The 26610-nt window shown below is 37.8% G+C and overlaps 1 protein-coding gene across 3 annotated transcripts; it reads left to right on the forward strand.

Moving 5' to 3' along the window:
- The first annotated feature begins 5591 nt into the window (after positions 1-5591).
- Positions 5592-26610, forward strand: ppp1r12c (protein phosphatase 1, regulatory subunit 12C). Of its 3 annotated transcripts, XM_082136833.1 has the most exons (21): positions 5592-5741; positions 5917-6092; positions 6555-6714; positions 8419-8549; positions 11378-11496; positions 14633-14792; positions 17917-18061; positions 18547-18621; positions 19576-19652; positions 19725-19837; positions 19924-19970; positions 20045-20175; positions 21684-21771; positions 21863-21980; positions 22106-22218; positions 23618-23667; positions 23905-23953; positions 24037-24141; positions 24253-24303; positions 24724-24774; positions 25106-26610. In XM_082136833.1, exons 2-21 carry the CDS (start codon positions 5926-5928, stop codon positions 25190-25192), a joined length of 2037 nt encoding a protein of 678 aa, XP_081992959.1. In that variant the 5' UTR covers positions 5592-5741; positions 5917-5925; the 3' UTR covers positions 25193-26610. The 3 variants fall into 3 exon arrangements, with proteins under 3 accessions (XP_081992959.1, XP_081992960.1, XP_081992958.1); XM_082136834.1 differs by lacking the exon at positions 5592-5741 and having other exon boundaries at positions 5760-6092; positions 19728-19837; XM_082136832.1 differs by lacking the exon at positions 5592-5741 and having other exon boundaries at positions 5761-6092.

The following is a 26610-nucleotide window of genomic DNA, read 5'->3' on the forward strand; positions in this document are numbered from 1 at the left end:
GTTTGGTGGCTCTTAAGGCTAAATCCGTAGCCTTACGAAGCTCCTTGACCGCTTCGGGGGTCACGCCGTCGCCCTCGTCCATTTCCTTCAGGACGTCCGCTTGGTAGGCCTGAAGAATGGCCATAGTGTGCAGGGTCATGCCTGCCTGCCCAGCCGCCATGTAGGATTTCCCAATGAGAGAGGAAGTAGTCCTACATGCTTTAGAGGGGAGGAGGGGGCGCGACTTCCAGGACGGCGCAGACGACGGAGCAAGATGGTCGGCTAAAGTCTCCTCAATCGCCGGAATGGCGGAATAGCCCTGTTCCACAGAACCTACTAGGTTGGTGAAATCAGCAGCTGCCGCATTAGTGAGGCGCGCAGAGAAAGGCTGCTTCCAGGATCTGGAAATCGTGATGCAGATCACTGAAAAATGGCAGCTTTCTCCGTTGAGGCCTAGAATTAGGGCCACTGAGAAGTCTCTCGTCGAGTTTCGACGACTGAGATTCGCGGGGCTCGTCGGGCCAATCAATAGCGAGCTTCTCCGTAGCGCGCGAAAGTACGTCAACGAGCTCCGCGTAGGCCGCAGTAGGCCGCGCTTCCTGGCCGCTCGGCGGGATAACCTCGTCGGTGAGAGGAGGCCCGAAATCCTCGGAGTCGGAAGCCTCGGTAAAAAGTACATCCTCCAGCCCGAAAGAAACCGCGTCGCGTGCTCCCGGGCTGGGGCGCAAATAATCGTGCGAAAATTCGACTGGCATGCCTCGCGCGTGCCGAGGGGAGGGAGGGAGAGAAAGAGCGGGGCTCGTCTGCTCGAACTCCACATCCTCAAGCTCTACATCCGAACCCCAAGTCGCGGATCCTCGAGCGGCCTCGGGAGCGCGACAGGGGGAGACGAATGATTCCCTCTCAAAAACCGCGAGCCGCGATTTGAGGGTTCTGAGCAACAAATTTTCACAGAATTTGCATTTAGACGATCCTATGACTGCCTCGCGCGCATGTGAAAAACCCAAACATTTAACACACTTACTGTGTGGGTCGTCAGCGATGTAACGAGCACATGGCGGAGTACAGCGTCGGTATTCCATGGCAACTTCACCGTAAGGAGAAACAGAGTTCCGCTTGAACAGTCGCAGAAGCGCCGAGAATAATCCAGAAGTCGTATTTTTTTTTTTTTTTTTGAGCTCAGAAAAATCACGAGCGAAGGGCAAACGTGACCGCTTCGTTCTGAAGGCAGAGAAATCTGAGGAGCAGATGGCGCACGCGAATATGTAATGATGCGACGTAAGAGCGTCGGGGCGGAGCCAGACTGCGCGGGCGCCATCAGCCAATGAATTGGCGTGATTCTATAGGGCTTCAGACAATCGGCACATTCGGAGAATATCCCACTGCGCTATCCGCAGCGTTGAGTGAACCTATGAAAGAGAACATTGTTTTAAAGAACCGTAATTAAATGTTTAATTGATATGAATGGTTTTAATATTTGATGGTTGTGCGGTTTAATATTCTGAATTTATATTATATACTGTTTATATATTGCATTATGGATTCATGTCTTGTTGCATGTAAAATTGCAAATAGTTGAAATAGTTGAAGAGGGGGTCCAAACTCAGTCCTGCAGAGTTTAGTCAAGTCAAGTCAAGTCAAGTCACCTTTATTTATAAAGCGCTTTTTACAATACAGATTGTATCAAAGCAGCTTCACAGTGCTAACATGAAAATACAACAAAGTTTGTTTCTAGAATAAAATTGCGTCATCGTCCACCTTAAGTATAAGGCAGATCTATAATATTGTTGAATATTAAATGTCCCCAACTAAGCAAGCCAAAAGCCAAGGCAACAGTGGCAAGGAACCAAAACTCCATCAGGTGACAGAATGGAGAAAAAAACCTTGGGAGAAACCAGGCTCAGTAGGGACCAGTTCTCTCCTGGATGATTATAATTCAGGCAGCATTACAGGTCAGAAGTCAGTATTCTGGGTTAATACGTGCAGAGGTTGTTTGCCCAATAATTAGAAACTCAGTTTTTTCAGAATTTAGTAGGAAATTACTAGTCATCCAAATTTTTATATCAGCTATGCATTCCATTAATTTTGTGAATTGGTGCGTTTCATCGGGGCACGTAGAAATATAGAGCTGAGTATCATCAGCATAACAGTGAAAACTAATGCCATGCTTCCTAATGATATCTCTCAAGGGTAGCATGTACAGGGTGAACAGCAACGGTCCTAGAACTGAGCCCTGTGGTACTACTTTTGATCAGTATGACATCTCTTTATTTACTGCTACAAACTGATAACAGTCAGATAAGTATGATTTGAACCATGCTAGTGCAATTCCACTAATGCCAACATAATTTCCAAGTCTATTCAAAAGTATGTTGTGGTCGATGGTATCAAATGCAGCACTAAGTATCCAGTAACACTAATAGAGAGATACAACCATGATCGTATAAGAGCAAATCATTTGTAACTCCAATGAGAGCAGTCTCAGTACTATGATATTGTCTAAATCCTGACTGGAAATCCTCTCAGATACCATTTCTTTCTAAAAAGGAACACAGTTGTGAGGATACTGCCTTTTCTATTAATTTTGAAAGAAGGTAGATTCGAGATCGGCCTGTAATTGACAAATTCTCTAGGATCAAGTTAAATTTTTTAATAAGAGGTTTAATAATAGCCAGCTTAAAAGTTTGGTACATATCCTAGTGACAAAGATGATGTAATGATATTAAGAAGAGGATCTATGACCTCTGGAAGCATCTCTTTCAACAGCTTAGTCGGTATAGGGTCTAACATACTGTCACGGAACACACTTGGGAAACAGAGAGATCCATGAACAGTATTTTTAATATCAGGGCAATCCAACTCATAGTCATCCATGCAAGGGTCAAAATCCATCATAGCAGTCCAAATACAAAAGAAACAAACAAGAACAGACCAGAAACGCAGAACAGAAGTGTTGTGACATATAATAACAACTCCGTGACAAACACTAAAACAGACAGGCTTATATACACAGGGAAATGACAATGCTAATGGGGAATAGGCTGAGTGCAATGATTAGTGACAAGGGACAGCTGAGTGCAATGAGGAAACAAGGATCGTGGGGAATGTAGTTCAGAATGTGACAGACACCGGGGGGAAGGAGGACATCTAGTGGTAACCAGGGAACACAAACCAGACACTGTGACACATACATGTTGTTGATTTAGATGATTTAACAAGTTTAGACAATTCTTCCTCTCCTTTAGCCATGAATGAATGAATTTTTTCCTCAGGGAGACTACAATGTATACTGCCTGATGCGATACTGTAGTAGACGGTTGCATAGTTATAATTTTCTCTCTAATATTATCAATCTTGTAAGAAGTTCATAAAGTCATTACTGCTGTGCTGTTTGGAAACGTCCGGTGTTGAAGCTTTATTTTTGGTTAATTTAGCCACTGTTTCGAATAAATACATAGGTTTGTGTTTGTTTTCTTCTAAAAGTGTTGAAAAGTAAGCAGATCTAGCAGTTTTAAAGGCTTTTCTGTACGCAGTCGTGCTCTATCTCCACGGAATGCGAAAAACTTCAAATTTTGTTTTCTTCCAGTTGCGCTCCATTTTTCTGGCTGCTCTCTTTAGGGCCTGAGTGTGCCCGTTGTACCACGGCGTTGAACTATTTCCTTTAATCTTCTTTAAGCGCAATGGAGCAACTGTGTCTAAAGTGCTGGAAAAGAGAGAGTCAATCATTTCTGTTGAGTTCTTTTACTACGCTATCTGGGATGCTGACGTGATTAAACTGATCAGGAAGATTATTTATAAAGCAATCTTTAGTGGCAGAATTGATAGTTCTACCATATTTATAACACATAGTCGGCTTTGCAACCTTGCCTAAATTAAGTATACATGAGATTAAATAATGATCTGAGATGTCATCGCTCTGCTGCAGAATTTCAACGGCATCAACAGTGATTCCATGTGACAATATAAGATCTAAAGTATGATTACGACAATGTGACACGTCCTGACACGTGTTGTCTAACTCCAATAGAGTTTATAATGTCTGTAAATGCTAATCCCAATGCGTCTTTTTCATTATCTACATGGATATTAAAATCACCAACAATTAGGACTTTATCTGCAGCCAGTACTAGATTAGAAGATTACTACAGTACAGAATAGAAAATCTGAAAATTCTTTGATAAAATCTGTATTGTGGCCTGTAGACAGTAGGCTATAGCCAGCAAATGTTAAACGGGATTTATCACTTACGCTAGATAACGTTACAGAAAGCACCATCACTTCAAAATAATCATATTTGAAACTAGACTTCTGAGTAATACTGAAGATATTGCTATAAATTACAGCAATACCTCCCCCTTTTCCTTTTAAACGAGCCTCATGTTTATAGCAGTAATCTTGCGGGGTGGACTCATTTAAAGTAATGTAACTGTCTGGTTTTACCCAAGTTTCTGTCAAACACAGCACATCTAGGTTATGGTCTGTAATATGGTAACTGTTGTCTATCTGATGACATTGGCAATTGTTTATTTTTATTTATTTTTTTACACCAGCCTTATCTGTCTGTAACCTGTGAGAGAATGTTCTCAAAGGAAGGGGAAGTATTGTTCAAGAGGAGAAATAGACTCAGCCCAAAGAGTCAAACAACTTATATCTCATTACAAATAATTTTAAAATAATTTTTAATGAGCCTATATTCTTAATATAGCCACTATATTCTTATTCTTAATGAGCCTTGAAATAGACTCAGCCCAAAGAGTCAAACAACTTATATCTCATTACAAATAATTAAAAAAATCATTTTTAATGTGCCTATATTCTTCTTCACCCACAAATACACATGTACATTTAATAACCACTTGATTCCTGATCTCCCCACACGTTGTTCTTATTTTATTTTCCCACCAAGTGGATGTTTTTTCTTTTCATTTTCAAACTTTCAAAGCTATATTATGATATATACTGCTATACAAGTTGAATAAATAATACAGATGATGTTATTACTACACAAATAAGTATGTCAAATGCATGCCATATTCAACTCTTTAGTTATAAAAAGCTATCAATTGCCTGCTTACTGGGCACCCACAACACAGTTAAGCATTGTGTTATTGTATTGCACTGATTAATATAGACTTTTATTGGCACGAATTGCAACATTATGGTACATAAAATATATTATCAGAGGGAAAAAGCTTGTTTTACTTTTATTTGTGCACAGAATAAAATTCTATCAATAAAGAGTGTATACATTTTATTAACCACTAGATGGCACTGTAATCGATACTCTGGGACTTCGAATCTTTTCCTTCACGAGGCTTCATTTCTCCATCCTTACATAATAAAGGTGTTTTAAAAAAAAACATTCACTCACACATATTTGACAATTGGAATATATCAGATAGCTCATGATATACTTTTACAAGTTTGTGAATATGTTGAAATAGAAAAGTAAAAAAGAAAAGCATCAGAACCTCCACTTACAGCCTTGTGCATCACAATGATTGAACTGCAGCGTATTCATAAATGTAAAAATAGTTTGAAAAGGGAAATGCTAAAACATGACATTTTGGAGGTATTATAAAAATGATAGCTAATGCATCATCCCGGAAGCTGGAAAGGATCTCTGCTATGCCCTCTGCAGCCTGGAGGTGGAACTGTAGTTTTGATCTCTGACCTAAAGCCTTAAACGTCATGGCAATTACATAAAATCTTTTTCAGGTTCTTGAACTTTATTACCGGTCGTCGAAATCTCCGATCGGCAGGTATTTTTTAGTGGGACAGAAGTGAGCGTTAATGACTGGTTAACGTTAGATGTTTTTAGTAACTTCCTGTGAATGTGATGAGGAAGTGTAAACAGCGCGCATGGAGGGCGTGTCTGTGTCATATATGTTCCTGTAGCTGTGATCATGGGGATTTCTCTTTAAAATGTGTCTTTAGTGCTGGATTATGGGGGACGCGGCGGTAGCGAAGCGTCGGGAGCAGCTGACGCGTTGGTCGGGCTCCAGTACAGACAGAGAGCCGGCGGTGCCGCGGAGTCGCTGGAGAGGAGATACGAGCACCGGAGCTCCTGATGGAGGCAGAACAGACACCAATGAGCAGCAGAAAAAAAACAGGTTTAGAGATTCACCACCACAATAATGGCAAAAACAGAACAAAGGGAACATTTTATTGTTAATGAGTGATATAGTTCCTTGATGTAAACAAGCATCTCCGAATAAATCTGTTTCTGTGTTTCTCAGCTTAACTCTTTAATGAAGATCTCCCGATTTAATTTGCTATTTTGGGTGTCAAGGACCATCTGCCATGCATTGGATTACTATCCTGGTAGAATGTGTTTCCTGGTTCTCCATTCTTAATGTACAGTATCAAAGAACCAGCACAATTTGAAAATATTGTTCCTAGACCTGATGGTTGCTGAAGCTAAAGGTGGCAGTTGTAGAACCTCAGTGTAGAACCCAAAATTACATCATATTTGTCAAGTCTAGTAACAGTGTAATAATGTAATACTGTATAGTTTTTGAGTTGTCACAATAATGTCAATACCACTCCAGATAGCCTGTCTCTCCCTTTCTCAGGTTGCGGGTAAGGTTTGAGAAGACTGCAGAGTTCCTAGCAGTGTGTGCTAGCGGTGACACAGAGGAGGCAGCCGAGATGCTGAGAGAAGTACGAGTAAAGAATGGAGATGACGATGTGGTCAACTGTGCCAATGCAGATGGAATAACAGCTTTACACCAGGTCAGAATTTTACTGCATTTCAGAGGAATACTTCACTTAAAAATGAAAATACTGTTATTAACTAGGCTACTCACCCTTCCAAACCCGTAAGACTTTCGTTCATCTTCGGAACACAAATGAAGATATTTTGAATGAAAACAGACAGCTTCCTGTCCTTCCATAGACAGTTACTCAACTACCACTTTGACGCTTCAAAAAGAGATCGTAAAACTAATCCATATGAATTGAGTGGTCCAAATTATCAGAAGAGACTTGATCGCTTTATATGATAAGCAGATTTAATTTAGGCTTTTATTCACATATAAACATTGATCAGAAAACATTTAAACAGAAGCTCAACCGAACCTGCTTAATGCACAAGAATGGTTCCTGAGGAAGCTCAGACGCTCTGCGTAACACATGAGAATGAACCTCATTGGTTCTTGTGGAAGCTCAAACGTGCTGCGTAACCGAGAGAATGAATCTAATTGGTTCTTGAGGAAGCTCAAACGTGCTGCGTGACATACGAGAATGAACCTCATTGTTTCATGTGGAAGCTCAAACGTGCCGCGTAACACGAGAATGAACCTCATTGTTTCATGTGGAAGCTCAAACGTGCACGAGAATGAACCTCGTTGGTTCTCGCAAGTCAAGGCGAACATGCTTGAGCCTCTGTTTACCACAACTGATGTGTGAGTTGATGAATGTTTATATGTGAATACCGTAAAAGTCTAAAATCAATCTGTTTATCATAAGCGATGTCTCTTCAGAAAACTAAACCTTTTGGACTAAACCTCTCAATTAATATGGATTAGTTTTACAATGTCTTTATGAACTTTTTGAAGCGTCAAAAGTGTAATTTGCGTAGCTGTCTATAGAGGGACAGAAAGCTCTCAGATTTCATTAAAAAGATCTTCATTTGTGTTCTGAAGATGAACGAAAGTCTTACGGGTTTGGAACGACATGAGGGTGAGTAATTAATGACAGAAATTGATAATGGCAGTCAGATGAGAGAAAGATGTCAATTTTCCCATCACTCCCACAGCCACTGTAATAGAAACACCCTCACTGCAGCGTTAACCAGTTTCTTGTAATTTGATGCAAAGGTAAAATAGTTATATGTTATATGTTCAACCATTTATAAAATGTTATCCATACATTTATAAAAAAAATTTAAAATAAATAATATATATATATATTGGTTATCGGTCGAAACATATACCTAAAACATTATAGTATTAAAGTAAACTATAATGTTTTATATATTTATAAAACATTATAGTTTTATAAAGTTACCATGGAATCAAATTGACCAATCCTATTTTTCTACGGAATTGTGCAGTATTTATTATAAATGATTTATCCATGCACATCATTTGTTTATATGAATGTGCCCTCATTATCTTTAATCAAAATAACTTCCCCTCCCTCTTGCAACAACATCTCTTCTACGTTGACGTGTTTACCGGCCTGTGGGCCTGACAACCTGTCACTCACATGAGATCACAGTAATAGCAAACCACAACGATCCAATCAATTCCCGATGGACAGAATCAAGTACATTTTTCTTGTTCGAGAAGCTGTTTCAGTCAGATATACTTCAAAAAAGGGAAGAACTCCCTATTTGTATTCATTCAGTCTTTTGCATCATCTGTTTCATGCTGACTTTAATGTTGGTGCATTTCTGTAAAAATCTGATGGATTGTACATGGTGTTCTTTCCCAGGCCTGTATCGATGGCAGTATAGAGATGGTGGAATTTCTTCTGTCTCAGGGTGCCAAAGTTAACCAGGTGGACAGTGAGGGTTGGACTCCTCTTCATGTGGCTGCATCCTGTGGAAACCTGGAGATAACAGAGTATGTTATGACAGAATTTAATGAAAATGTGTTTAGATTGAGTCTGTCTTAAGGTGTTCTATTATGTTTACCGATTAGCTAGCTTTGAGATTGCTTTGAGATGTTGAGTGTGATTGAAATATGTTATGAGATTAATATATTAATATAGAAACTAGCACAGCCTCAAGGCCCTTATTACTCTTATGAAACCATTATTACTATGACTATGAATTAGTTAATTTAATGTTTAACTATTGCACAGTATTCTGTGATGTATCATGATTAAATGCACCATATTATATTAAAATATGTAGTCATAAAAAAATGACATTCAATCCCCTAATAAATAAAGAATCAGCATAAGTTAGTATAAATAATATTTGTATAAATAGCATCTTTTTACCAAGTACTTTCAAGGCCAGTATCAACATTATACATACAAATACATAATTATTTTACATAAACCCATTATAATTCTTTTTGTTTTTCTTTTTTTTCACTTCAGAGCTTTTTAATTTTAAAATGTTCATGGTAAATACAAAACAATGTATATTTTTTATAATTAAAAAGTGTATCTATGATTTTTATGTGAGGATCGCTCCACTCAATATGATTTAATGAGCCAATTGCACATTCCCTTATACCTGCATGGCTTAATATCTGAGATATACACGTTACTGGCAGAATCAACCAGGTAGCCAGACAGAGACTGCAATGGTTGTCCTAAATGTGGGTTTTGCGGCTTCTTTCAGTCAAACACAATCTGAGTTATATGAAATAATTAGTATTTTTGTAAGTAAAATATCTATATTTAAAACTTTATAAACCATAATCACTGGCTCAACTTCGGGTCCGAACTCAACTCTCTTATAAAAGCACATACGGAGTTGTATGGATTGCCTTTATGATGGATAGATGCACTTTTTGAGGCTTCAAAAACTCTGCCTCTATTCAATGCCATTACAACAGCCAGAATAGTATTTAATATAACTCTGATTGTGATACTGAAGTCATATACACCTTGGATGGCTTGAGGGTGAGTACATTTTCATATTAATCTGTTCCTTTAATAATTTTTCATGGTTTAAACCAGTTAATGTACATTTTTTACCTGTCCTATATTAAAGGTGACATCAGTAGTTTTTTAAATACGCTTTTGGCCAATGTTGATATTTGAAATCACCAAAACAAACACGCCTCTGCTACCCCAAAAGGTATCTTGCTCCTAATTTGATAGCTCCACCCCACACTTGCATACGCGACCGCAACCCAGGCAACGACTATGGCGGAATCTGCTGTACCTGCCACTGCCGGCCGAGGGTATGATGTCATCAATAAGTGAAAGCAATGTGTTACTATGGTAATCCATGTCGAATGTGTTTTGGTAGTAATGTGTGTTTTAACACGTCAATGGTTCAGCTCCGTGTCACGTGGAAGACGACGCTCAACACCCATCCCAAAAACAAAGTTATCATGAACAACTTGATAGCACGAGCACAACGAATATTTTACAACTATAAAAAGATTAGGGGGTTATATCGATCACTAAATGATGAACCAAAGGAAACAAACATATATTAGGAGTATATTATCTTACTTTTCAGACACACTTTGGAAGCCGACGCCTGAAACAGACAGTAGAGGAGGTTTAGATGCTCAAGACTATAGTGTGGAAATGAATGTGTCTTTTTTATAGCTGAATAGCTGAAGAGAACGACAATATGATCGCAAATGAAAAAACAAGCAAAGATGACACACAAGCATATTCAGGCAATGGCCAGCATATATTAGTTCTGTGAAACAAAGCTAAACAATGTTAGCCCCTTACTGCTGATTGGTTACAACAAGTGTGTTTTGGTACTCGGTCCGACACAGTTTTCAGAAGTGTTTTTCAAAAACTACTGATTCCACCTTTAAAGACACAACTTTTGATTAAAACATTATTTTATTAAACAACTCCATTAAGTGATATTCTTCTAGAACTTTTTGACTTTTAGAACCTGGAGAATTGTCCACAACAAATTTTCGAGGGCCCCTTTTCCAGTTGTTTGTGATTTAATGGATAAAGATTAAGGATAAGTATATATATATATATATATATATAAACTCAGTTTCTAAGATTTTATTATTTTACATGACTTTTCCAGGTCTAGAAATCACACTTTTAATATGAGGCTTCCTCATATATCCAGGTTTTCCAAGACCGTAGGAATACTCAAAGCAACAAAAAATCAAGTTGTCTTTTTAAATTTTTTTTAAAGAATGTTTAAAAAACAAACATTTTAAGTTATCTTGAGGTCCCCTTGGAAGTTTGCTGAGGCCTGGTAGTGCACCCTAACCCCCTGGTTAAGAACCACTGTACCTTACATTACAAAACAATGCTGTACAATGAAAATAACAATCTTCTATTGTGCGCAGTGATATCGTGAACAGCTGTCGTGTTTTAATGTAATAGCTTTTACTAAATCTTGGCGCTGCTTTTTTGTATTATACTACTATTCATGAGAAACATTTTAAAGGTAGCACTGAGACTGAAAGTTGAATTGCCAATAGAAAAATTATAAGTTGCTTACATTGTGACAGTTTTTAAATGTGTTTGCATTTGTGGACAGAGTTGTGTGATTTAGGGGGTTTAAATTTTGAAATATTTCTACCTAATTAAGTGGAAAATGTAAATGGACTGTTGTGAATGTTATGAACCCCGTTAGTATATATAATACTGTGCTTACTGGTACTGTCACTCAGACATTGTACAACTTGACTGTAGTCCTTGACTGTAGTTTATTGACTGCTATAAACTTTTAGGCTCATTCCAGAGTTCACAATGTAAGATTACATTGGTGTTTCAGATTTCTGCTCCAGCAGGGTGCATCTCTCTGCTCAGTGAACTGTGATGGTGATGTACCACTGGACATTGCAGAGGATGAGGCCACAGAGACGCTGCTGCAGGAACACACATCAACACATGGTTAGACAACACAACATTTGAGATGTCACATCATGATTCGTGTATAGGTTGTAGAAGTTAAAGCCTTTATTAAGAATAATCACCCAATCCAAGTTTGTTGGAGTACAGGTGCAAAGCACACAATATAAATAAAAAAACACAAATGTCCGCACACATTCAACAACTTGCAAGCTTTTGACCTCTCAGAGTCAAAAAGTAATCTGAAGAAAACCCTGAATGTTATTGGATCAATAACATTAAGATATAGTTTACCCAAATTGTTTGTCTGATTAACTCTCTCATGTCCTTCCAAAACTGTATGACTTTCTTATTTTCTCAAAATATATTTTGAGAAATTACTATTTTTGTACATTAAAAAATCAGTGGTAACCAAAACCATGTGATTATCAACAATTTTAAAATGTCTTCTTTTGAGTTACACAGAACAAAGAAATTCATACAGATTTAGAATGACATGAGGGTAAGTAAATGATGACAGAATCAACATTTTTGGGAAAACTAAATATCACTTTAGTGTGCAGACTCAAATCAGTTTTACTTTTTGATCGAGTCATACAAATTAAACATAACTTAAAGGCATTTTTACTCAATGTATCATGTAACTTTTTATATACACTGAACAAAATTATAAACGCAACACTTTTGTTTTTGCCCCCATTTTTCATGAGCTGAACTCAAAGATCTAAGACTTTTTCTATGTACACAAAAGGCCTATTTCTCTCAAATATTGTTCACAAATCTGTCTAAATCTGTGTTAGTGAGTACTTCTCTTTTGCCGAGATAATCCATCCACCTCACAGGTGTGGCATATCAAGATGCTGATTAGACGGCATGATTATTGAACAGGTGTGCCTTATGGCGCTTTTCCACTGCATGGTACGGTTCGGCTCGCTTCGCTTTTCCACTGCGTGGTACGACTCGGCTCGGCACGGCAGGGCTCGGTTCGCTTTAGCTCGGTTTGCTTTTCAACTGCAGTTAATACTGCTTCAAAGTGGGTGGGATTATAGACTGATCGTTATAGTTGCGGCAACCAACGAGAGGAACGTCTGCACTTTGTTCACTGACCACGATTCAGCCATTTATTTTTTTGTGCCTTTTTTTTTTTTTTTTTTTAAGTCAAGAAAGTAGTGTAAAAACAGGTGCCACAGCGGTGGCTGTTACTGGCTATTTAAATCTAGCGGGTTTGGTGTCTCGTGTCGCAAATACAATGACGCTGGTAGTGACGATTCTGTCTGACCAATCAGTGATCTGCAGTGTTTTCACGTCACATTTTAGTATCAGTACGGTACCCTTGGAACCTCAACAGAGGTGGTACCATTTAAAGTGAGCCGAAGCAAGCGGCACCATACCGTACCGTACCATGCAGTGGAAAAGCGCCACAAAGTGAGCCGTACCGTACCATACCATGCAGTGGAAAAGCGTCAAAGCGTGCCGTAACGAACCGTGCCGTACCGTACCATGCAGTGGAAAAGCGCCATTAGGCTGGCCACAATAAAAGGCAACTCTAAAATGTGCAGTTTTATCACACAGCACAATGCCACAGATGCCGCAAGTTTTGAGGAGCGTTCAGTTGGCATGCTGACTGCAGGAATGTCCACCAGAGCTGTTGCCCGTGAATTGAATGTTCATTTCTCTACCATAAGCCGTCTCCAAAGGCGTTTCAGAGAATTTGCCAGTACATCCAACCGGCCTCACAACCGCAGATCACGTGTAACCACACCAGCCCAAGACCTCCACATCCAGCATCTTCAGCTCCAAGATCGTCTGAGACCACCCAACCGGACAGCTGCTGCAACAATCAGTTTGCATAACCAAAGAATTTCTGCACAAACTGTCAGAGACTGTCTCAGGAAAGCTCATCTGCATGCTCGTCATCCTCATCGGGGTCTCGACCTGACTGCAGTTCGTCGTAGTAACCGACTTGAGTGGGCAAATGCTCCCATTCGATGGCGTCTGGCACTTTGGAGAGGTGTTCTCTTCACGGATGAATCCCGGTTTTCACTGTACAGGGCAGATGGCAGACAGCGTGTATGGCGTCATGTGGGTGAGCGGTTTGCTGATGCCAACGTTGTGGATCGAGTGGCCCATGGTGGCGGTGGGGTTATGGTATGGGCAGATGTATGTTATGAACAACGAACACAGGTGCATTTTATTAATGGCATTTTGAATGCACAGAGATACCGTGACGAGATCCTGAGGCCCATTGTTGTGCCATTCATCCACGACCATCACCTCATGTTACAGCATGATAATGCATGGCCTCATGTTGCAAGGATCTGTACACAATTCCTGGAAGCTGAAAACATCCCAGTTCTTGCATGGCCAGCGTACTCATCGGACATGTCACCCATTGAGCATGTTTGGGATGCTCTGGATCGGCGTATACGACAGCATGTTCCAGGTCCTGCCAATATCCAGCAACTTCGCACAGCCATTGAAGAGGAGTGGACCAACATTCCACAGGCCACAATCAACAACCTGATCAACTCTATGCGAAGGAGATGTGTTGCACTGCGTGAGGCAAATGGTGGTCACTCCAGATACTGACTGGTTTTCGGACCCCCCCGAACCCCCTCAATAGAGTAAAACTGCACATTTTAGAGTGGCCTTTTATTGTGGCCAGCCTAAGGCACACCTGTGCAATAATCATACTGTCTAATCAGCATCTTGATACGCCACACCTGTGAGGTGAATGGATTATCTCGGCAAAGGAAAAGTGCTCACTAACACAGACTTAGACAGATTTGTGAACAATATTTGAGAGAAATAGACCTTTTGTGTACATAGAAAAAGTATTAGATCTTTGAGTTCAGCTCATGAAAAATGGGGGCAAAAACAAAAGTGTTGCATTTATAATTTTGTTCATTGTGTTTACCCTGTATTCATTGACAAATAACTTGACAATTTTTCCAGAATTATAAACATTGTTTATGTTTCTAGAAATGTATAGATTAGTACATTTACATTTAATTCGTTTTTGCAAACCAACATCAGCTTGTTAGATTAAAATTAATAATAATAACAATAATAACAGACTCAAATTTATTAGATATTTCTCCTCAGAGAACCTTGCATATTTTGTTGTTTTATGCAGAAGTGTAGGAGATACACTTATTATCAGTCCATCTCTCATCAGGCATGGATGTGGAAGCAGCTAAGCGGGCAGAAGAGGAGTGGATCATGCATGATGCCCGCCATTGGCTCACAGACGGGTTACCTGCTAATATTTGCCACCCCCGGACTGGTGCTACTCCCTTACATGTTGCAGCAGCTAAAGGATATTTGGAGGCCATTAAGTAAGTATGAATCCAAACGTAAATGTGGGAAAAAAATCCTTGTAAAATTTTTTTTTAACTCGTATGATGGTAACGTGGTATAATGCAACATTTTTTTAGAGTTTTACCATAGACTACTAGTATCTCAGTGATTAATGAATTTTGTAGTGTTTGGTATGTCTCAAACTCTAGGGACCAATCCACCCTTATTTGACCAGTTTAACACCCCATACTCATGCAGGGTATTCTACCACGCCATTGAGCGGTTCTCTGTTCACAGAATAGTCATTGTTTATTTCCTGTTTCTATGCAAAGTGGAGAAGGAGTGGAGTGTGCCTCGGAGCTGTTTAGAGCAGAAGGCATATCAGCTTCTTGTACACTGCATAATATTATTTTAAAACGTGACTGAAGAGAAAAAGAATAACTGGTCATTGTCATTCCCAGAGAATGGGAAGAGGGGAGGAGAAAGCATTAGGAGAAGGCAAACCTTCAAACACATTCACTATTGAGATGAACTTTAAAGTCACCTTGAGATCAAAATGCTTCATGGAATGTTGCAATGTCTCAATTTATGGTTCATCCAGACTTTAATGTCATCATAAAATAAAAAAATGGCAATTCCTATTTTTCACGGAATATTGCAGTATTTATATATTATATTATAGCAGTATTTTTGCAGTATCTGTGCACTATGTATTATATCTGTGGTTCATCTGTGCACATCATATGACACAAATAACTTCCCCTCCCTCTTGCAATGACATCTCTTCTCTTCTCTGATGACCTTTTTTTCGGCGTGAGGGTGGGACAACCTGTCACTCACATGAGATCATAGCAATAGCAAACCACAACATTTCAATCAATTCCCAATGGACAAAATGAAGTCCCGCCCTACACTTTCATTCTAACTTTACAATGTGAGGGCAGACAAAGCCTAAAGAGTTGATATTAGTCATGAGACAGAAGAGTCTAGGGAATAACTTTCACCAGTTACATTTAGTGTGATCATTTAAACCAGTGATTCTCAACCAGGGGATGGGGCCCTCTAAAGTAGTGTTTCTCAACTGGTGGGTCACAAGACCGTTTTGAGTGGGTTGCAGACTGTGCAGTCAAAGAAACATCAACAAAAAATTTTTTTCAATTCTAAATGTTTATTTCTAATGCAAGACTTTTATTTTGAAAGATGTGCATGAAAGCTGTTGACTCTTTTGTCAGACAGAGTTTAAGTAAAGAGTTCCTGAGAAAAACATGTCCTGATTCAGTATCTCTGTCAGATGAGATGTTGTTAAGCTACAGTATGTGTCAGTGTCATTATTCTTACGTTATTTTCGTAACTTGTTACGAAACAAAAAGTCTCTCATGTCAGAAAAACAAATTTTCCTGTCCTGTCAGACCTTGTACTCTACTTTTAAGGTTTCACTTCAATAAAGAGAAAAATGAGGATCAGTGGGTCGTGGCTTAGTGACCATGGGAAAATGTGGGTCCCATGGCCAAACCAGTTGAGAACCACTGCTCTAGAGGGCCTCAGTAAACATCCAAGGGGCCTCAAGATGACTTTAAGGGATTTAAAAATAAGACAAAACAAGCATTCAAATATGTTAAAACAAAATAATATATACTTATTTTAATATACTCATCTCAGCAACTGTTTGTTTTCTTTGATGAACCAGAATTCCAAAACCATGGTCTTGGAAATCCTGAATATACAGACATACCCTTACAGCTCATTGAAAAAAATGCTTCATTCCTCCAGAAAAAAGAAAGGATAAGAAAGAAAGGATATCAATTATTATTCATTCTACAGAGATGTATTAAAAAAATGGCCTGGACAGGCTTGTTGGCACCCCTAGAAAATCATTTCAAATAATTGTATTTTAGTGATGATTCAAACAAACTGATTTGCTTAATTAGTATCACACATGTCTTCAATCTTGTAAGCAGTCATTCAGCCTTTTATAATGGAAAAAGTAGTCACCCTGCTGTTTGGTATAATTGTGTACACCATACAGAACATGCACCAGAGAAAGCAAAAAGAGAAAGTTGTCTGAGGAGATCAAAAATAAAATCATAGGCAAGCATGTTAAAGGTGAAGGCTATAAGACCATCTTCAAGCAGCTTGATGTTCCCGTCACTACAGTTGCAAGTATTAATTAAGAAGTTTAAGGTCCATGGGACTGTAGACATCTCCCTGGGCACAGCAAAATCGACCCCAATGTACTGCCAAGCATCAGAAATCTGTCTCATTTGGTCCTCCAACAGGATAGTGACCCAAAATATATAGCTGAAAGCACCCAAGAATGGCTGAGAACAAAACACTGTACTGTTCTGAAGTGGCCTTGGAAGCGTGTTTTGTAAATTAGAGGCTGTTATCTGTTGCCATTTGTGGTCACATGTTGTAGGTGTTAGAGTGCAAATGCTTGTGCTTGCACTGCTGTAAGCATGCAATCAGCTGAGAGAAAAAAAAGGCATTTTCATATAACACTGGCAATTATGTGGATTAATCATAAATATGTCCTTAAACGCCGAAAGTCTTCAGTGGTCATTTGCATAGAATTTTGGACTGATTTCCTCACCACTCCTCAAACATTGTGGTTCTGCACAAATCACATTTATTTTGGATTCAAAACAGTTCAGTTTGCTGCACTAATAATATTTATTTACCATAAATGTGATTACCAAAGGTACCTTTTTTTTGTGGTATTTTTAAGGGGGGTAAGGTACCTTTTTTAGGGGGCATTTTTGGGATTAATAATTTTACTTACTAATATTATTTTCTTCATAATGTAATTTTAGGAAAAGTAAAATAGAAATGTCCTAAAACATTAGTTATAGCTAAATTAATCACAATTTAGACACAATTTAAACACTGATACGTCACATTCTGTGACATTGCTTTGGTTATTAACATGGAAGAATGAAATGGACCAACATAACTGAAAAACGAACCACTTTTCCCTTAATATTCATTGTGTGATATTCTTTTTAGCTATGTGCATATGTGTTAAAAAAAAACAACAACAAACCTTTAAAATGCTGCCTTTAAAATTCTCACTAGGTTTTGGAACTCTTGTGTCTACATTACATTGAACACAAAGTTAACTTCAAATACCTTTTTTCATTCTCTCTCTCTCTCTCTCTCTCTCAGATTGTTGTGTCAGTGTGGTCTGGATGTGAGTACTAAAGACTATGATGGCTGGACTCCTCTCCATGCTGCGGCTCACTGGGGTCAAAGTGAGGCCTGTCGTCTGCTTGCTGAGCAGCTGTGTGACATGGAGGCCATTAGCAATGGGGTGAGTGATAGAGGGATTGAGTGCACTGATTGAGGAAAATTCCATTTGATTATAACTGTCTATGAGAAACAAAGCTGTCTTCTTGAGACAGGTATACACCTGGTACAAAGTCAAATCCACCATTGTGCCACATTTATATTTCAGGACAATTCTATCTTATTTTATCTATTACTATTTGTATGTTTTATACTCAGTTCACATCAAGAAATGTTAACAACAGCCAATATACTGTAATCATAAAAATACAGAAATGTACCATAGTTCTAAATGGGAAAGTAAAAGCAATAGAATAGCAATAGCAAAAAAATAAGTGCAGAGGGCTCATTCTCTCTTAAAGGAAGAGGAAGTGTGGAGCTACTGTTGTGTCAAAATGCACCACAGTTCTGCAGCAGCACTGCAGTTAGCCATAATTCTGTTTCATAATGTGTGTGGGTGTGCATGCATGTTTGGGAAATGATAATAACTGAAAGTTTTTTTTTTTTAAGGGTCAGACTCCATTTGATGTGGCGGACGAGAGCGTTGTGTCTTTACTAGAAGAGCTGTCTCAAAGACAGGCTAATGTGAGAACACACACAGACACACAACTTTATCTAAATCAATCAGTCATTTTAGACACAAAAGGAAGAAATTCACAGCATGTTGCATGTAATATAGCATGCCTTTTCAACTGGTGGCCTGCGTGCTGAATCCGGTCTATTGGTAAAGGTTGTCAATTATTCCTCCTAGAATAACTCTGTGGATATTATACAGTTGAACAGATTGCTAGACTGCAAGTGTCTGTTCTCTTTCATATTTCCAGAGCAAATAAAAAGTACATATACTTGTACTATTATTTGCTGATAGACTCAATAACTGATGTTTGTGACATCAATAACACAACTTCTAACGTGAGTTTTTTGTGCTCTACTTTCTTTTTCTTTGCTTTGGCAATATGAAAGAGAACAGACACTTGCAGTCTTGCAATTCAACTGTATAATATCCACAGAATTATTCTAATGGACGACACTTGGAATCTCTTACATTTCTGTCAATCATCACTCACATTGCTCTCCCAGGCTGTGTTCACATAGTTGTTCATTTATCCCCCATGATTCACCTTTTCACATTATTTGCTAATAAAGTAGGCAAGCAAAATAGACCAAATATCATTTTTATATATCCCAGAAAGACAGAAAAGCATTTTGAATTATCTGTCCATGTTTCCTTAAGTTCATAATACGAGGCTAATTAAAGACTTTTAAGGTCTTTAACACATATACACATGGAAACCCAGTAAAAATAAAGAAATACAAATTTTGTGTATATATAAATAAAGTATATAAAGATATATTTTGTCAAGTGTGGCCGTTTTATTTTTGTACCTAAGTCAAAATTTTGGTGTAGACTCAACCCTAGTGAAATATGTCACTCATTACTATGATGTTTAATCAGAAAATGAATTAAATCTGGTCTATTTAGATCCAATATTAATGAAGTGTGATGATTATATACATTTTTGTGTCTGTTTATTTTAGTGGAGGACTGAACAGGCACTTATTGAGCAACAGAATTCACAGATCTCAAATGCCAACACTGCAAACAAGAAACGCAGGTGAGAAAGATGATTTGTCTTTTAGTCTTTGTCTGTCACGGGCATCTTCACTCATGTCTCTCTCTCTCTCAGAAGCTCTGTGTGCCGGATGAGCAGCAGGGACAAAATGTGTGTACAGGACCAGTCTAAAGAACGAGGGGTCTCAGGTGGCCTGGGTCTCAACGATGAGAGAGAAAACAGCCCAGGTTCTCTCTCTCTCTCTCTCTCTCAAACGTATACAGCAGCATTATCATATTTACATGTTTGATGTTTGTTTTGTTTTCTGTTCCAGAAAGTTCAACAGTATCGTCTCCAGAAAGCATTGTTCCTTCTTCAGGGGTAAGACACACACTCTTCTGTCGAATGTCTCTGCTGGTGCTTGTGGTTAATCACTGTATGTTTGTGTTTTTCAGACCAGTGAGGATAAAGAAGTCAAGGTGAATGATCAGGACAGAGCAAGTCGCACAGCAGTTGTGCAGCCCACCCCTCAGAGGCGAGAGTCACCCGCTGAGAGCCCCACTAACGCCTCTGGTGACGGAAGGAAGTAAGATCGCTTGATCTAAAGAAATTAATGCTTTACAAGAACACTCCATTTTATTTCCATGCTTTTGGGTCCTATTTTAACACATGGTCTAAAGCGCACACCGCAAGTGTCCGAATCCACTTTTGCTAGTTTAACAACGAGAAAATGGTCTAAAGGGTTGTCCCTTTTCTCTTAATGAGTAATGGGTGTGTTTTGGGCGTAACGTGCAATAAACCAATCAGAGTCTCATCTCCCATTCCCTTCAAAAGCCAGTTGCGCTCGCGCCACGGCGGATTCGCTATTTACATGGCGGAATTTGCAAGCGGAAAGACTGAACGCTTCTCCAGAGAGGAAACGGATCTGCTCATGCGCGAGGTTAAAGTGTGCAAGCAGAGCATCTACGGGACAAGCCAGATTCCACCATATCTTTATGTACACAATATTAATCTTTTACATTGTAATCCTTTTATTTTTAATATCTGACATGTTTGTGTGCTGCTGCGCGTCCTAGTGTGTGTAATAAGCAGAGTGTGCGTGTGTTGAGCACCCGCCTATAGGCGCATTTTACTAACACACTCTAAAAAAAATACTGCGCCATTGACTATAGACCTGGTTTTTGTTGGTCAATGGCACAGTCTATTTCAGTTGCCGCAAAATAGCAACGCTCCAACAATGCGCCTGAACACACCGCGTTTTCAGACCTGCACCGCCATGGCCGCACAAATGGGCGTAAATGAATTTGCTATTTAAACAACGTGACGCAGGATGTGAAAATAACTGCATCGGGCTGAAACTAGCAAAAAACACTTGCGTCGCGCCTGGCGCCGCATTGTGCCATGTTTATAATAGGGCCCTTTATGTTATGTTGTGTTATGTTATGTTAATGCTTTAAAAGTAGTTTTCATTTTTAATTCATGTTAACTAATGTTAACAATAGAACCTTGTTGCAAAGGGTTACCACATTAGGTAATATTTGGAGTGCAAATTCTTCAAGATTAGGCAGTGTTAGTGATGTCAAAAAGTACCGCTACTACCAAGTCAGTATTAAAATAAAAATGAATATGCCAATGTAAACTTCAGTAACTTGAAAAAGCCCTCTACTGCTAAATACTAAAAGCACATTTTGTTTGTTGCTTGTAATGTTATGATGCTTGTTACTCTTCTTTATTACTATTTACTTGTTTGATTTGAAGCTATATTTAGTTCTTTATTTAGTTTATTATACTTTATTTGTTGTAAATAGAACTTTTATAATTAAAATCAAAATTGATAATTTTTTCTCTTAAGCAGAGATATTTTTTATAAATGTATCTCTACAGCAGTTAGATGGTTAAAATAAGTGTTTAGTAGCTTTTTTTAATCTTTTGTATCAAAGTTGGTATTGAGAATCACTAAATTTCACTTATATTGGTACATACTATCACATTTTGCTAAAGTTATTAAGCAGTATGTAAAAGTAGTATGTAAATAAATAAATATTTTTAAGGATTTAAGCTCTGTTCATGAATAATGATTCAATTGTTTTTCAGGTTTCAGGCTCCAGTGAGAGACGAGGAATCAGAGTTTCAGAGGAAAGCTCGCTCGCGTCTCATGCGGCAGTCACGTCGATCAACACAGGTGTGTGTTCACACCCCTAATCACTCATATTGGGCACACTGTTCAAAATGTTTTTTTGTTTTTTTTTCATTATTATTATTTATTTTTCCAGGGAGTAACACTGACAGATCTTAAGGAAGCAGAACGGAGTATTGTTAAAATCAATGAACCTCAGAACCTCAGTGTTCAGCCTGTGAGCCCCAACATCACAGTAACACCAGCTGAGAGAGGTGAGTCTTATCAAGTGTGTGTGAAGCACCTGGATTTGCTCTTTCAGTTAAGAGTAATGACTCTTTGATCTTTTCGATTCAGTATGACTTCTGTATGGATATTGAGAGTTTTCTCTCTGCAATAGACATAGAGCCAGTGAAGGAATCTGGAGAGGCAGAGACAAGACTAGGAGTGAGAGATCGCAGGAAAGGGAGGAAAGAGAGACGCTCTACTGGTATCGTTCAGCTGGCTGAAGAGGTGAGCTTCAAACATTCATAAAAACTAATTTCTCATTCTGTATTTTCACTCCCAGTGCATTTTTTGTTTAAATGTACTTAAAAAAAAGTATGCTTTTTTTGCAGCTTCTCACCAGAATATTACAAAAAAAGAATAATAGATTTTGGAAATGTGTATCTGTGCCTTGTTATAGAACAGGAGGAGTTTGTGGTTGTTTCCTTTTTGACTTGTTTTAAAATAGTGGCTAAAGTGATTCCCGGTTTCTTTTTAAGTGTATGAATGAAAAGTTAAATGATAATGTTTTTTATGATAGTGATTTTAGCTGGATAACCAACCGTTATATGCAAACACAAACAGTACATAACTAAGGGTCTATGATATGAACAGAGACCAGAATTTGGAAATGAATGGGGACTTCAACCAAAATAAACAAAGATGCCCCTGCACAATTAAACTAAACCTAGTACAGCTGTCACACTTAAAGTGAAATGTGAAAATTAATTAAAAGTATTGATTGCGCACTACATTTAGATCTGCTCATGTTGCATCGGATTTCTTTTTACCCATTTTTTTGCAGCGTTGCACATTACAAACAATCACACTAGTTTTTTTTTTTGAGCTTATGAATGCAATGGTCAATCAGAGGCCTTTAGATTAGTCACCTCTAAAAACACCAGAGTTAAACCAATTCATAAACGGATATTAGAATTTTTAAACGTTTTATTGAACAACATTCATAATCAACAATAATTAGTACCGTACTTTATCTAGGCTATTTACATTTATGCAATTGTTGTATAAATACAGTACATGAATGCCAGCTTTGAGTCTGTGTAAATACACATAAATGCAGTTTCTGTTCCACCTTTGCAGTTTGAAGATGATGTTGATAAAATTTTATTGGTAACAGTATAGAATTCTGAATTTTAAATTTTAATATTTGACATAAAAGACAACACTGATAAATTTAACAAGGTAATTAAAGAAATTGCCCTTAAAAAGTAACAACAAAAAAAAGGCTTCTGTAAATCAATGGGCAAATATTGGACAAAAAAAGTTAATTTCCAACCCTGGTAAAGACCTCAACACTATAATGATGCGGTCGTCCCAAAACTGGTATATCAGAAGGAACAACTGGGTGCTACTTTAGTGTATTTTGCATAACATTGCAAACTCACTCTCTCTTGTTTCATACAAATGCAAGTGGTGCCATTTTGCATCTTTGTTATTGATTGTATTGAAAATGACCATAGAGGATTTCAGAATTTATATAGTATTCTAGTTGCTAGGCCGATTGCTTTGTACAGTGAGAACATTTTTACACCCCTACTTGTGTTTGGTGTCACTAGTGGCAAAGAAATTCCTTACTTGTAAAAAATGTAAAATGACTGACTTGTATTGGCATTTTACTTTTGTTCAGATGGATGAAATGGATGAAAATGAAAATGCTGAAAAAGACAAGAGCACAAGGTTTGTTTTTTTAAGGTTGTCTACATCTCCTGGTGTATAGCTTTGTTTGAGTGGTTTGGGTTGCGTTTTGTGTTTTTTGTTCTGCTTGTGACTAAGGTGTGGCTTTGGGGTTTGCCTGTCGGAATTGGCAGATTAATTAGTGCACAGTTTTAAATAAGCTGCTTATAAGCTCACATTGAGAGAGTAATGTTGAGGCTTTTGCAATGATATTTTTAACAGTGTTGTTTGTTTTTGTAGGGATCCTCTGTTAGATGATTCCAGACACTCTTCTCATTATTTTAGAAAGGTAATGATTTTTTTTACGCAACAATCATCAAGAGACCGATGAGTAATATAAGAGCTGGTTTACACTCTTGTGTGTTATCTCAGTTGTATCTGCAGGTGTTGCAAGAGAATGGAGATCTAAAAGAGAAACTGCAGGAAACTCAACTGCAGCTAAATGAAAGTAAAGTTCAGCTGGAGAAACTCAAACAGGTGAGAGGTGTTTTTTCTTGTCCTGAGACTGAAGGAAGGGGAAAGGATATGTTGAACCACTAAAGTGAGAGATAATTCTTTTGTCTGTTCTGTTTGTTTGCATGTAATCAGAATCAAGAGAATGGATCAGACAGACCAGCCCTACTGGAGCTGGAGAGATTTGTAAGTTCTCACACTGTAAAAAAATAAAATAAAAACAATTACGTATTTTCCAGTTTACAAAACCTTTGGAATCTGAACACAGATTTGAAGTTTTCTCAATTTATTTTTTAGAAGTGCACAATTTCATACCATTAGATAACATTAGTTAATGCACTGGTGTCATGAACAAACAATGATCAAAAAAAATTTAAACTCATTTTTTACTTTACGTCTATTAATTAAATGTATTTTTAAATACATTAATGTAATTTATATGGCTTGAAATGTTAAAATGTTAGTACATGTTGTAATTATCATTAACCTAGATTAATAAATTCTGTAAAAGTATTATTCATTGTTAGTTCACCTAATGCGCAAATGTTAACGAAATGAACCTTATTGTAAAGTGTTTTTTATTATTTTTATCTTCTCTCCACACAGGAAAAGAAAGTTCTTCAGCGGAGAGCATCTGAGTTAGAAGATGAACTCAAAGTAAGAACTTGAGCTTTAAAATTCATCAGGAATCTCCTAATTATGCAAAATCTGCTGACTGTTTTTACATATGTTGTTAGGATTTTTCATGGGAAATATGTGTAATAGATTTAAACATGGTAATTTTTTTTTAAAAAGAGCTTTGAGATTACTACACTCTTTTGACAGCTAAACACAACTTAATAAACAAACATACAAAAGGTGGGAGCTCTGTAGAACTTGTGAAATGATGGTCATGCTATATCTGCAGAGCTTTCTGCAAAGTTCCATGCATATACAGGCTTCCATATGGGCCTTCTCATCTCACTCTCTGTCACCCCTCCCCCTCTAGGTGCTTGTGGATTTGCGTGCTGATAACCAGAGACTGAAGGATGAAAATGCAGCTCTCATTCGTGTCATTAGTAAGCTGTCGAAATGAACCTTTGGGCTCTTTGCATTGTTTCCCTGAATTCTTTGCCCAAACAAAGAACTGCACAATATTTTTCTTTCCCTCTCTCATCTCTGGGACATAATACATCTGCCTGGGGTGGTTAAACTACTGTTCTTAAAATTGATATGTACATATGTGAGGCCTTGTTTAGCTGCCATTTTAGATCCATCTAAACTGGAATTTTCAATGACTCAAGTCCACCTGCTGTTCAGCTGCTTTAGTTTGTGGTGTTGAGCTTTGATTCAGGGTGCTCTTGTGTCATTTGTAATGTTATTGATTTATTTTGTGCAATGTGCTTGCTGCTTTTTATTAATAGCACAGCTTTAATGTTTCTTAAAATTCTGCAGACTTGCCATCTCACTAATTTAGTTCACATCCTTATTGTACCCTTATTACACTGGGCTGCACTGATGACAATGTTATTGATACTTTGAAGTTTCAGTTCAGGTTTACTGTTGAGTTTCACTTAAAGACATCTACCATTGCAAAATATTTGCCTTTCGGCAGGTACCTCTTAAAACCTGCAAATATAGATAAATCAAGAGTTTATGATATACAGAATATAGGATAGAATATAGTTCATTAATAACAAAAAATTTATATAATATTACAATTACAATATAACAGATCAGATGAATGTACATTGAAATAGAAATTAAATTTTATTTTATATATTTTCATATGCATTCATATTTGAATGTACATAAAGTACTGATCTGTTAAGCATGATCTAATATTTGTTAAAGGCTTATTACTGAAATTGCAGTGTTATCAAACTTACAAATGTTTAAACCAAGCTTTTTAATGTCATGGCGCTGTTAGCTTGCCAATGCCATCATAATTTTAGCTTAAATGTTTCTTTTGTTTTTTTAAAATATTTCTTGTTATGGTAAGAGAGAAAAAAAAGTGCCAAACAGTAACGACATTGCTCAGGGGTCTCTTGGTGAGACAGTAGAAGATCTTGGGGTTGTGTGTCTTTTTCTCAGTATGTATTTGGATTAACACTGTACTTTAGCTGACTACTGTTCTTTGGACCAAACAGGCATTAGTATGAATCTATTTCTCTATTATTGCATATTTATAAATATATTATATATGGTGAATTTTGATGATGTTGTGTTCTGCCAGTGGTGTAATCTCTTTTTACTAGGAAGAGACACAAAGTGTTTTGTACTGTGACTATGAGTTTTGTCCTAAACCAAACTGGCGCCATAGGTCAAAGCTTTTTAAAGTTTACCACTGTTTATTTGTGTTTTCCCCTAAAATTATAGCTTTCAGAGCTTAAGCATTTGTTCATCCAGCCAGTGTATTTTGCCAAAAAATGTGCCTTATATATATATCTGTTGCTTTGTTTAAAAGGATGACCAATAAATATCAATGCAAATGGTTGTGTAACAACCATTAAA

The sequence above is a fragment of the Leuciscus leuciscus genome (assembly GCF_965113295.1).
Source record: "Leuciscus leuciscus genome assembly, chromosome: 14".
Taxonomy (NCBI): Eukaryota; Metazoa; Chordata; class Actinopteri; order Cypriniformes; family Leuciscidae; genus Leuciscus; species Leuciscus leuciscus.